At 57.5% G+C, this 15,046-nt stretch overlaps 1 protein-coding gene across 1 annotated transcript in view; it reads left to right on the forward strand.

Moving 5' to 3' along the window:
* MED14 (mediator complex subunit 14) overlaps window positions 1–15,046 on the forward strand; it is a 69,357-nt gene that overhangs the window by 1,259 nt on the left and 53,052 nt on the right. The window contains exons 2-7 of the mRNA XM_078882639.1: window positions 2,409–2,589; window positions 7,293–7,319; window positions 9,963–10,068; window positions 11,536–11,709; window positions 13,108–13,237; window positions 13,853–13,981. Of these exons, the coding sequence (XP_078738765.1) occupies window positions 2,441–2,589; window positions 7,293–7,319; window positions 9,963–10,068; window positions 11,536–11,709; window positions 13,108–13,237; window positions 13,853–13,981 (715 nt within the window). The 5' untranslated portion in view covers window positions 2,409–2,440. The remainder of the gene's footprint in view (window positions 1–2,408; window positions 2,590–7,292; window positions 7,320–9,962; window positions 10,069–11,535; window positions 11,710–13,107; window positions 13,238–13,852; window positions 13,982–15,046) is intronic.

The raw sequence follows: 15,046 nt of genomic DNA on the forward strand, positions 1-15,046 counted from the left end.
TGGTGAGGCGAGGTGGTGGTGAGGCGAGGTGGTGGTGAGGCGAGGTGGTGGTGAGGCGAGGTGGTGGTGAGGCGAGGTGGTGGTGAGGCGAGGTGGTGGTGAGGCGAGGTGGTGGTGAGGCGAGGTGGTGGTGAGGCGAGGTGGTGGTGAGGCGAGGTGAGCGGTGGTGGTGAGGCGAGGTGGTGGTGAGGCGAGGTGGTGGTGAGGCGAGGTGGTGGTGAGGCGAGGTGGTGGTGAGGCGAGGTGGTGGTGAGGCGAGGTGGTGGTGAGGCGAGGTGGTGGTGAGGCGAGGTGGTGGTGAGGCGAGGTGGTGGTGAGGCGAGGCGGTGGTGAGGCGAGGCGGTGGTGAGGCGAGGCGGTGGTGAGGCGAGGCGGGTGGTGAGGCGAGGCGGTGGTGAGGCGAGGCGGTGGTGAGGTGGTGGTGAGGGGAGGCGAGGTGAGGGGGGGTGGTGGTGAGGTGGTGGTGAGGTGGTGGTGAGGTGGTGGTGAGGTGGTGGTGAGGTGGTGGTGAGGTGGTGGTGAGGTGGTGGTGAGGTGGTGGTGAGGTGGTGGTGAGGTGGTGGTGAGGTGGTGGTGAGGGGAGGCGAGGTGAGGTGGTGGTGAGGGGACGTGGTGGTGAGGGGTGAGGGGAGGCGAGGGGAGGTGGTGGTGAGGTGGTGGTGAGGGGAGGTGGTGTTGAAGGGAGGTGGTGGTGAGGGGAGGTGGTGGTGAGGGGAGGTGGTGGTGAGGCGAGGTGGTGGTGAGGTGGTGGTGAGGGGTGGCGAGGGGAGGTGAGGTGGTGGTGAGGGGAGGTGAGGTGAGGTGGTGGTGAGGGGTGGCGAGGAGAGGTGAGGTGGTGGTGAGGGGAGGTGGTGGTGAGGGGAGGTGGTGGTGAGGTGGTGGTGAGGGGTGGCGAGGGGAGGTGAGGTGGTGCTGAGGGGAGGCGAGGTGAGGTGGTGGTGAGGGGACGTGGTGGTGAGGGGTGAGGGGAGGCGAGGGGAGGTGGTGGTGAGGTGGTGGTGAGGGGAGGTGGTGGTGAGGGGAGGTGGTGGTGAGGCGAGGTGGTGGTGAGGTGGTGGTGAGGGGTGGCGAGGGGAGGTGAGGTGGTGGTGAGGGGAGGTGAGGTGAGGTGAGGTGGTGGTGAGGGGTGGCGAGGGGACGAGAGGTGAGGTGGTGGTGAGGGGAGGTGGTGGTGAGGGGAGGTGGTGGTGAGGGGAGGTGGTGGTGAGGCGAGGTGGTGGTGAGGCGAGGTGGTGGTGAGGTGGTGGTGAGGGGTGGCGAGGGGAGGTGAGGTGGTGGTGAGGGGAGGTGGTGGTGAGGGGAGGCGAGGTGGTGGTGAGGGGAGGCGAGGTGGTGGTGAGGGGAGGTGAGGTGGTGGTGAGGGGAGGCCAGGTGGTGGTGAGGGGAGGTGAGGTGGTGTTGAGGGGAGGCGAGGCGAGGTGGTGGTGAGTGGAGGTGAGGTGGTGGTGAGGGGTGGTGAGGGGAGGCGAGGTGAGGTGGTGGTGAGGGGAGGTGAGGTGAGGTGGTGGTGGTGAGGGGAGGCGAGGTGGTGGTGAGGGGAGGCGAGGTGGTGGTGAGGGGAGGCGAGGGGAGGCGAGGGGAGGTGGTGGTGAGGGGAGGCGAGGTGGTGGCGAGGGGAGGTGAGGTGGTGGTGAGGGGAGGCGAGGTGAGATGGTGAGGGGAGGCGAGGGGAGGTGGTGGTGAGGGGAGCCGAGGTGAGGTGGTGGTGAGGGGAGGTGATGTGAGGTGGTGGTGAGGGGAGGCGAGGGGAGGTGGTGGTGAGGGGAGGCGAGGTGGTGGTGAGGGGAGGTGAGGTGAGGTGGTGGTGAGGTGAGGTGGTGGTGAGGGGAGGCGAGGGGAGGCGTGGGGAGGTGGTGGTGGTGAGGGGAGGCGAGGTGGTGGTGAGGGGAGGTGAGGTGGTGGTGAGGGGAGGTGAGGTGAGGTGGTGGTGAGGGGAGGTGAGGTGAGGTGGTGGTGAGGGGAGGCGAGGGGAGGCGAGGTGAGGGGAGGCGAGGGGAGGTGGTGGTGAGGGGAGGCGAGGTGGTGGTGAGGGGAGGTGAGGTGAGGTGGTAGTGAGGGGAGGTGAGGTGAGGTGGTGGTGAGGTGGTGGTGAGGGGAGGTGAGGGGAGGGGAGGCGAGGTGAGGTGGTGGTGAGGGGAGGTGAGGTGAGGGGCGGTGAGGTGAGGTGGTGGTGAGGGGAGGCGAGGTGGTGGTGAGGGGAGGTGAGGTGAGGGGAGGCGAGGTGAGGTGGTGGTGAGGGGAGGTGAGGTGGTTATGTTGTTGATACTGCGATTGTTAATGTTGATGATGTTGATATTTATATTGTTAATGATAACATATTGGTGATGTTGATATTGCTATTGTTGTTGATGTTTATATTTCTATTGTTGATGTTTATATTGTTATTGATGTTGTTGCGTGGTTCACAGGAGGAATAGGAGGAGGATCAGCAAGCGAAGCGATGGCGCTGGTCCAGGCTGACCCCGCTCAGCTGGTGGTCGGCGGTGGGGGGGGCGGTGGGGCGGGCGGCCCCGGCCACGTCTCCCTCAGCCTCCTCATGGAATTCCTGCTGCAGAAAACTTACCACGAACTGCTGGTCCTAGCAGAGCTGTGAGACACACCACACACACTACACACACACCACACACACTACACACACACTACACACACACTACACACACACTACACACACACTACACACACTACACACTACACACACACTACACACACACTACACACACACTACACACACTACACACACACTACACACACACACTACACACACACACTACACACACTACACACACTACACACACACCACACACACACTACACACACGCAGACACAGACACACTACACACACACTACACACACTACACACACACTACACACACTACACACACACTACACACACACTACACACACACTACACACACACTACACACACACTACACACACTACACACACTACACACATACCACACACACACTACACACACGCAGACACAGACACACTACACACACACTACACACACACTACACACACTACACACACACTACACACACACTACACACACACTACACACACACTACACACACACTACACACACACACCACACACACTACACACACACTACACACACTACACACTACACACACACTCCACACACTACACACACACTACACATACACTACACACACTACACACACTACACACACTACACACACACTACACACACACGACACACACACTACACACACACTACACACACACTACACACACACTACACACTACACACACACTACACACACACTACACACACACTACACACACTACACACACACTACACACACACTACACACACACTACACACACACACTACACACACACTACACACACACTACACACACACACTACACACACACTACACACACACTACACACACACTACACACACACTACACACACACTACACACACACTACACACACACTACACACACACTACACACACACTACACACACACTACACACACACTACACACACTACACACATACTACACACACACTACACACACCACACACACACTACACACACACTACACACACACTACACACACACTACACACACACTACACACACACTACACACACACTACACACACCACACACACACTACACACACTACACACACACTACACACACACTACACACTACACACACTACACACACTACACACACACTACACACACTACACACACTACACACACACTACACACACACACTACACACACACTACACACACTACACACACACTATACACTACACACATTACACACACACTACACACACACACTACACACACTACACACACACTACACACACTACACACACACACACACACACACACACACACACACACTACACACTACACACACTACACACACTACACACACACTACACACACTACACACACACTACACACACACTACACACACACACTACACACACTACACACACACTACACACACACTACACACACACACCACACACACTACTACACACACTACACACACACTACACACACACTACACACACACACTACACACACACTACACACACACACTACACACACACTACACACACACACTACACACACACTACACACACACTATACACACACTACACACACACTACACACACACTACACACACACTACACACACTACACACACACTACACACACACTACACACACACTACACACTACACACACACTACACACACACTACACACACACTACACACACACACTACACACACACTACACACACACACTACACACACACACTACACACACTACACACACACTACACACACACTACACACACACACTATACACACACACTATACACACACACTATACACACACACTACACACACACTACACACACACTACACACACACACTACACACACACTACACACACACTACACACACTACACACACACACACACTACACACACACTACACACACACTACACACACACTACACACACACTACACACACACTACACACACACTACACACACACTACACACACTACACACACACTACACACACACTACACACACACTACACACACACTACACACACTACACACACACTACACACACACTACACACACACTACACACTACACACACACTACACACACACTACACACACACTACACACACACTACACACTACACACACTACACACTACACACACACTACACACACACTACACACACACCACACACACACCACACACACACTACACACACACACTACACACACTACACACACACTACACACACACTACACACACACTACACACACACCACACACACACTACACACACACTACACACACACTACACACACACTACACACACACTACACACACACACTACACACACACACTACACACACACTACACACACACTACACACACACTACACACACTACACACACACTACACACACACTACACACACCACACACACACTACACACACTACACACACACTACACACACACTACACACACACTACACACACTACACACACTACACACACTACACACACACTACACACACACACTACACACACACTACACACACTACACACACACTATACACTACACACACTACACACACACTACACACACACACACTACACACACACTACACACACACACTACACACACACTACACACACACTACACACACTCCACACACTACACACACACACACACACTACACACACTACACACACACTACACACACTACACACTACACACACACTACACACTACACACACTACACACACTACACACACTACACACACACTACACACACTACACACACACTACACACACTACACACACACTACATACACTACACACACACTACACACACACTACACACACACACCACACACACACTACACACATACTACACACACACTACACACACACTACACACTACACACACTACACACACACTACAGACACTACACACACTACACACACTACACACACACACTACACACACACACACACTACACACACCACACACACACTACACACACTACACACACACTGCACACACTGCACACACTGCACACACTGCACACACGACACACACTACACACACTACACACACTACACACACTACACACACTGCACACACTGCACACACTGCACACACGACACACACTACACACACACTACACACACTACACACACTACACACACACTGCACACACTGCACACACACACACTACACACACTGCACACACTGCACACACACACACACTGCACACACTGCACACACTGCACACACTGCACACACGACACACACTACACACTACACACACACTATACACACTACACACACACACACTACACACACACTACACACACTGCACACACACTCCACACACTACACACACACTACACACACACTACACACACACTACACACACACACTGCACACACACTACACACACACACTGCACACACACTACACACACTACACACACACTGCACACACACTACACACACTACACACACACTACACACACTACACACACACACTACTCACACTGTACACATACATACACTACACACACACACTCTACACACACTACACACACTACACACACTACACACACACTACATACACGCACTACACACACACTACACACACACGACACACACACTACACACACACTACACACACTGCACACACTGCACACACTGCACACACACACTATACACACTACACACACACTACACACACACACTACACACACACTACACACACAACACACTACACACACACTATACACACTACATACACACTACACACACTACACACACACTATACACACACACTATACACACACACTACACACACACTACACACACACACTATACACACACACACTACACACACACACACTACACACACACACACTACACACACACTACACACACACACTACCCACACACACACACACTACACACACTACACACACACACTATACACACACACACTACACACACACACACTACACACACACACACTACACACACACTAAACACACACACTACCCACACACACTACACACACTACACACACTACACACAACACACTACACACACTACACACACTACACACAACACACATAACACACACACACTACACACACTACACACACTACACACACTATACACACCACACACACTATACACACTACACACACACTACACACACACCCCACATACTACACACACAGCACTCACTGCACACACTGCACACACTACACACACACATACACTACACACACACACACTACACACACACACTACACACACCACACACACTACACACACACTACAGACACACTACACACTAAACACACAACACACACTGCACTACACACACGCTACACACACACTTCACACACTACACACACAGCACTCACTGCACACACTGCACACACTACACACACACATACACTACACACACTACACACACTACACACAGACACACTACACACAGACACACTACACACACTGCACACAGACACACCACGAGCTGCTGGTCCTAGCAGAGCTTTGAGACTTGCAGAGACACACTACACATACTACACACAGGCTCACAGACGCACCACACCGAGACACCACACTGAGATACCACACTGCATCACACTGTGTACCTCACTTGAGGCACGCCCTGGTTACTCACCGTGATGATGCTATTGCCGTTACAGACTCCCACGCAAGACCGACATGGAGAGGTGAGGGGCGTGGGTGGGTAGCTGTGTGGGTAGGTGTGTGTGAGTGTGTGTGTGGTGTAGCAGTCAAACTCCCATCGGTGAGCTCCTCCGGCAGGCAAGGCTGCGTTGGCTGGGTCAAGTAGCCCACATGCCCAGCCACCGCATGCCTAAACAGCTTTTGTTTGGCCGGATAGAGGGGGCTAAACGGGCATGGCATGGGCTAGAGAAGAGATGGAGTGATGTGGTACAGGAAGAGTGGACTTGCCGATGACTGGAACCAGCGGTGTCAAGATCGGCCTCTGTGGAGGAGGCTCGTGAAGGACGCTACTGGGCAGTTGGAGGCGGTCGCCCTTCAGCAACAGCAGAAGGCGGAGTAGCGACGCTCACAACAATGAGCAGAGCGCCAGGCAGATAAAACACAGGGAATTGGCACAGTAGGTGGCACAGCTGGTAGTGCATCTGCTAGTTATCTCAGTCAGTCAACCCATGGCACCTGCTGGGTCTGTCCCTTGACCTCCTGCACCTAACTTGGCAACCCATGGCACCTGCTGGGTCTGTCCCTTGACCTCCTGCACCTAACTTGGCAACCCATGGCACCTGCTGGGTCTGTCCCTTGACCTCCTGCACCTAACTTGGCAACCCATGGCACCTGCTGGGTCTGTCCCTTGACCTCCTGCACCTAACTTGGCAACCCATGGCACCTGCTGGGTCTGTCCCGAGACCTCCTGCACCTAACTTGGCAACCCATGGCACCTGCTGGGTCTGTCCCTTGACCTCCTGCACCTAACTTGGCAACCCATGGCACCTGCTGGGTCTGTCCCGAGACCTCCTGCTAGCAGCGAGCATTCGACACTTTCACGTGGCCTCAAAGTGCACCTAGCCTGGCACAAGCACAGTGGTGATGTCACCCCTGCTTAGTGGTGAACAGCAGTTGGTGAGCATGTGGTGAGTGTGGAGGAATAGGTAGGTGCCGTAGTGAGGCTGTGGTGGTGGTGAGCGGTAGCAAGTCTAAGAGTGTGGGAGTCTAGGAGTGTCTCCACGTCACTACCCGCGTGTCTCCACGTGTCTCTGTGTCTCACCGCGTGTCTCACCGCCTGTCTCACCATGTGTCTCACCGTGTGTCTTCACCGTGTCTCCCCGTGTCTCCCCGTGTCTCTCCGTGTCTCCCCGTGTCTCCCCGTGTCTCCCCGTGTCTCCCCCGTGTCTCCCCGTGTCTCCCCGTGTCTCCCCCGTGTCTCCCCCGTGTCTCCCCCGTGTCTCCCCCGTGTCTCCCCCGTGTCTCCCCCGTGTCTCCTCCGTGTCTCCCCCGTGTCTCCCCCGTGTCTCCTCCGTGTCTCCCCCGTGTCTCCGCCGTGTTTCCCCTGTGTCTCCCCGTGTCTCCCCGTGTCTCCGCCGTGTCTCCCCGTGTCTCCCCGTGTCTCCCCCGTGTCTCCTCCGTGTCTCCCCCGTGTCTCCGCCGTGTTTCCCCTGTGTCTCCCCGTGTCTCCCCGTGTCTCCGCCGTGTCTCCCCGTGTCTCCCCGTGTCTCCCCGTGTCTCCCCCGTGTTTCCCCGTGTCTCCCCGTGTCTCTCCGTGTCTCCCCCGTGTCTCCCCCGTGTCTCCCCCGTGTCTCCCCCGTGTCTCCCCCGTGTCTCCCCCGTGTCTCCCCCGTGTCTCCCCCGTGTCTCCCCCGTGTCTCCCCGTGTCTCCCCCGTGTCTCCCCGTGTCTCCCCGTGTCTCCCCCGTGTCTCCCCCGTGTCTCCCCGTGTCTCCCCCGTGTCTCCCCCGTGTCTCCCCGTGTCTCCCCCGTGTCTCCCCCGTGTCTCCCCCGTGTCTCCCCCGTGTCTCCCCCGTGTCTCCCCCGTGTCTCCCCCGTGTCTCCCCGTGTCTCCCCCGTGTCTCCCCCGTGTCTCCCCGTGTCTCCCCGTGTCTCCCCCGTGTCTCCCCGTGTCTCTCCGTGTCTCTCCGTGTCTCCCCGTGTCTCCCCGTGTCTCCCCCGTGTCTCCCCCGTGTCTCCCCGTGTCTCCCTCGTGTCTCCCCGTGTCTCCCCCGTGTCTCCCCGTGTCTCTCCGTGTCTCCTCCGTGTCTCTCCGTGTCTCCCCGTGTCTCCCCGTGTCTCCCCCGTGTCTCCCCGTGTCTCCCCGTGTCTCCCCGTGTCTCCCCCGTGTCTCCCCGTGTCTCCCCCGTGTCTCCCCGTGTCTCTCCGTGTCTCCTCCGTGTCTCTCCGTGTCTCTCCGTGTCTCCCCGTGTCTCCCCGTGTCTCCCCGTGTCTCCCCGTGTCTCCCCCGTGTCTCCCCGTGTCTCCCCGTGTCTCCCCGTGTCTCCCCGTGTCTCCCCCGTGTCTCACCGTGTCTCCCCGTGTCTCCTCCGTGTGTCCACCGTGTCTCCCCGTGTCTCTGTGTCTCACCATGTGTCTCACCGCGTGTCTCCCCGTGTCTCCCTGTGTCTCCACCGTGTCTCCCCGTGTCTCCACCGTGTCTCCCCGTGTCTCTGTGTCTCACCGCGTGTCTCCCCCGTGTCTCCCCGTGTCTCCCCGTGTCTCCACGTGTCTCTGTGTCTCACCATGTGTCTCACCGCGTGTCTCACCGTGTTTGTTCTCCCCGTGTTTTCTCCGTATCTTCCCGTGTCTCCAAGCGTGTCCCCGTGCCTCACCGCGGGTCTCCGCGTGCTCCCATGTCTCCGGCAGGAAGATGGAGATCGTGCAGTTTGCGACGCGCACGCGGCAGCTGTTCGTGCGTCTCCTGGCGCTCGTCAAGTGGGCAGGGAACGCGGGAAAGGTGGACAAGTGCGCGGTGAGACCACGACCCCCACGACCCCCACGACCCCCACGACCCCCACGACCCCCACGACCCCCACGACCCCCACGACCCCCACGACCCCCACGACCCCCACGACCCCCACGACCCCTCCTCCGTATCTCACGACCCCTCCTCCGTATCTCCTCCCCATTCATGTCCCAGCTGATCTCGGTTTTCCTCGAGCAAGGCCCAATCCTCCCTCTCCGTGTCTCCCTCTCCCTGTCTCCCTCTCCGTGTCTCCCTCTCCGTGTCTCCCTCTCCCTGTCTCCCTCTCCCTGTCTCCCTCTCCCTGTCTCCCTCTCCGTGTCTCCCTCTCCCTGTCTCCCTCTCCCTGTCTCCCTCTCCCTGTCTCCCTCTCCCTGTCTCCCTCTCCGTGTCTCCCTCTCTCTGTCTCCCTCTCCGTGTCTCCCTCTCCGTGTCTCCCACTCCCTGTCTCCCTCTCCATGTCTCCCTCTCCGTGTCTCCCTCTCCCTGTCTCCCTCTCCCTGTCTCCCTCTCCCTGTCTCCCTCTCCCTGTCTCCCTCTCCGTGTCTCCCTCTCTCTGTCTCCCTCTCCGTGTCTCCCTCTCCGTGTCTCCCACTCCCTGTCTCCCTCTCCCTGTCTCCCTCTCCCTGTCTCCCTCTCCGTGTCTCCCTCTCTCTGTCTCCCTCTCCGTGTCTCCCTCTCCGTGTCTCCCTCTCCCTGTCTCCCTCTCCGTGTCTCCCTCTCCGTGTCTCCCTCTCCCTGTCTCCCTCTCCCTGTCTCCCTCTCCGTGTCTCCCTCTCCCTGTCTCCCTCTCCGTGTCTCCCTCTCCGTGTCTCCCTCTCCCTGTCTCCCTCTCCCTGTCTCCCTCTCCGTGTCTCCCTCTCCGTGTCTCCCTCTCCGTGTCTCCCTCTCCCTGTCTCCCTCTCCCTGTCTCCCTCTCCGTGTCTCCCTCTCCCTGTCTCCCTCTCCGTGTCTCCCTCTCCCTGTCTCCCTCTCCCTGTCTCCCTCTCCGTGTCTCCCTCTCCCTGTCTCCCTCTCCCTGTCTCCCTCTCCCTGTCTCCCTCTCCCTGTCTCCCTCTCCGTGTCTCCCTCTCTCTGTCTCCCTCTCCCTGTCTCCCTCTCCCTGTCTCCCTCTCCGTGTCTCCCACTCCGTGTCTCCCACTCCGTGTCTCCCACTCCGTGTCTCCCTCTCCGTGTCTCCCTCTCCGTGTCTCCCTCTCCGTGTCTCCCTCTCCCTGTCTCCCTCTCCGTGTCTCCCTCTCTGTGTCTCCCTCTCCGTGTCTCCCTCTCCGTGTCTCCCTCTCCGTGTCTCCCTCTCCCTGTCTCCCTCTCCGTGTCTCCCTCTCCCTGTCTCCCTCTCCGTGTCTCCCTCTCCCTGTCTCCCTCTCCCTGTCTCCCTCTCCGTGTCTCCCTCTCCCTGTCTCCCTCTCCCTGTCTCCCTCTCCGTGTCTCCCTCTCCGTGTCTCCCTCTCCGTGTCTCCCCCGTCCACGTCCCAGCTGATCTCCGGCTTCCTGGAGCAAGGCACGCTGCTGTTTGTGGATTCTGCGGATCGTCTGGCGGCGCTGGCGCGCGACGCGCTGGTGCACGCGCGCCTCCCCGCATTCTCCATCCACTGCGCCATCGACACGCTCACCACGGGCACCTACCCACGCCTCCCCACCTGCATCCGGGTGAGGCACGCTCACCACCACACACGCTCACCACCACACACTCACCACCACCACACGCTCACCCACCACACACTCACCACCACCACACGCTCACCACCACACACTCACCACCACCACACACTCACCACCACACTCACCACCACACACTCACCACCACCACACGCTCACCACCACACACTCACCACCACCACACGCTCACCCACCACACACTCACCACCACCACACGCTCACCACCACACACTCACCACCACCACACGCTCACCATCACACACTCACCCACCACCACACGCTCACCACCACACACTCACCACCACCACACGCTCACCACCACACACTCACCACCACCACACGCTCACCACCACACACTCACCACCACCACACGCTCACCACCACCACCACAACGCGCTGTAGTGTATCGTGTATACAAGTGTATAGTGTAGTGTATGGTATAGTTTATGTATGAATGTTGGACTTGTTTTGCACCGTACGTAGCCAACCGGGCTAATATAGGGATTTCTATGGGTGTCTCTGAGTCTGGGTGTCTCTGAGTCTGGGTGTCTCTGAGTCTGGGTGTCTCCGAGTCTGGGTGTCTCCGAGTCTGGGTGTCTCCGAGTCTGGGTGTCTCCGAGTCTGGGTGTCTCCGAGTCTGGGTGTCTCCGAGTCTGGGTGTCTCCGAGTCTGGGTGTCTCCGAGTCTGGGTGTCTCCGAGTCTGGGTGTCTCCGAGTCTGGGTGTCTCCGAGTCTGGGTGTCTCCGAGTCTGGGTGTCTCCGAGTCTGGGTGTCTCCGAGTCTGGGTGTCTCCGAGTCTGGGTGTCTCCGAGTCTGGGTGTCTCCGAGTCTGGGTGTCTCCGAGTCTGGGTGTCTCCGAGTCTGGGTGTCTCCGAGTCTGGGTGTCTCCGAGTCTGGGTGTCTCCGAGTCTGGGTGTCTCTGAGTCTGGGTGTCGGCGGGTCTCTGTGCACGTGTAGCGAGTCCAAATGAGTTGCAGACGTTGTCTTGGGAGCAACACGATTTACTACAACACAACAACACAGCAACACAACAACACAGCAACACAACAACACAACAACACAGCCTACACTTGGCTGTTGAACGCCCATCTAGCCACACTACATTCACTACATTTGTATTTAAACTTATTCCGCATCGCACATAGCCAACGGTGCCAATTGTAGCGCATTGCAGCACGCTAACCCCACTGCACCACCGCTTCCCAACGTAGACACTGAAACTCACCATCACACACTCACCACGCACACACAGCACTTATACACACGTACACACACTCTCACTACACCCTCACCACACCATCACCACCACCATACACACTCTCCCTTGTCATCGCATTGTTGTTGACTTGTTGACTTGTTGTTGTTGTTGTGGCTTGCCGGGTGTTGTAGGATAAGATCATCCCGCCGGACCCAATCACCCGAGCGGAGAAGTTGTCGACTCTGGTGCACCTCAACCACATCCTGCAGCACCGACTCATCAGCACTCACCTGCCTCCACGCCTCGCCTCACTCACCGTGGGTCAGTTACTCACCAACTCACTCACCCACCTACTCACTTACCCACCCTCTCACTCACCCATCCACCCACCCTCTCACCCATCCACCCACCCAACCACCCACCCACTCATTCATTCACCCACTCACTCACCCACTCATCTACTCACCCACCCACCCACACACCCTCTCACTCACTCACTCACCCTCTCACTCACTCACCCACCCTCTCACTCACTCACCCATCCACCCACCCACTCACTCACGCACTCACTCACCCACTCACTCACTCACTCACCCACCCATCCACTCACCCACTCACTCACCCACTCACTCACCCACCCATCCACTCGTCCATGTCTTGGCTTATATCACCCCTGTCTCCCCTTGCCTCAACCGTGTCCCGATGTGTCTCACCCCCCGTGTTTCCGCATATCCCCACATGCCCCCCCCGTGCCCCCCCCCTCCCCGTGTCCCCCCCCCCCCCCCACGTGTCCCCCCCCCCCCCCACGTGTCCCCCCCCCCATGTCCCCCTTCCATGTACCCTCCCGTGTCCCACCCGTGTCTCACCCGTGTCCCCCTCATGTCCACCTCCATGTCCACTCCCATGTCCACCCCTGTGTTCATCCCCATATCCCAGAGCGGGGCCGGGTGAGGCTGTGCGTGGACGGTGAGTTTGAGGCGGTGCTCACCGTCATGGGGGACGACCCGGACATCCCCTGGAGACTCCTCAAGCTGCGCATCCTGGTGCAGGACAGAGACACGGGGGGTGAGTGTCGGCTCACCAACACCACCACCACCAGCACGCTCACCAACACCACCACGCTCACCACCACACGCTCACCAACACCACCACCAGCACGCTCACCAACACCACCACGCTCACCACCACACGCTCACCAACACCACCACCAGCACGCTCACCAACACCACCACCAACACGCTCACCAACACCACCACGCTCACCACCACATGCTCACCAACACCACCACCAGCACGCTCACCAACACCACCACGCTCACCACCACATGCTCACCAACACCACCACTAACACGCTCGCCAACACCACCACGCTCACCACCACATGCTCACCAACACCACCACCAACACGCTCACCAACACCACCACCAGCACGCTCACCAACACCACCACGCTCACCACCACATGCTCACCAACACCACCACGCTCACCACCACATGCTCACCACCACCACCACCATCACCACCACGACCACACGCTCACCGTCACCACACGCTCACCGTCACCACACGCTCACCAACACCACCATGCTCACCACCACCACCACGACCACACGCTCACCACCACCACCACGACCAACACGCTCACCGTCACCACCATACGTTGCATGTTCATCACGTGTCCGCGTGCGGTTAATGCAGACTCGACCCCTTGCAAGCGGTAGCTGTGTGGTGTTTGAACATCTTCACGCAACTCCTGTTGTATTATTGCCGAAGGGGTAAACACCTAATTCTCTTTTTTCATTTTAACACAACTCCTGTATTCTGGCCGGAAAGAGTAAATGCCATTTAGTTTTTCATCATCTTGATATTGGCCTCTGGGATGTCATGGACATCCGTGCCGTGCGGTGAGGTTAGACACGCAGATGTGATAGCCGCCTCCCCTGGTGCTTTTTCATTGCAGTTTCATGACGAGACCAGCGAGCCTAACTATCTTTATACACACACGTGACACAAGTTGCCTGGAGTATGGAAGGCGAGGACATGAAATGAAGGGGTCTACAAACATTACATTGGTGACACTGAGATAGTAACAGGCACGCGCTTATTGCCCGCGGCTCCATCCAGTTTCTGAG

This window comes from Lampetra fluviatilis, chromosome 66, assembly GCF_964198595.1.
Source record: "Lampetra fluviatilis chromosome 66, kcLamFluv1.1, whole genome shotgun sequence".
NCBI classification, from domain to species: domain Eukaryota; kingdom Metazoa; phylum Chordata; class Hyperoartia; order Petromyzontiformes; family Petromyzontidae; genus Lampetra; species Lampetra fluviatilis.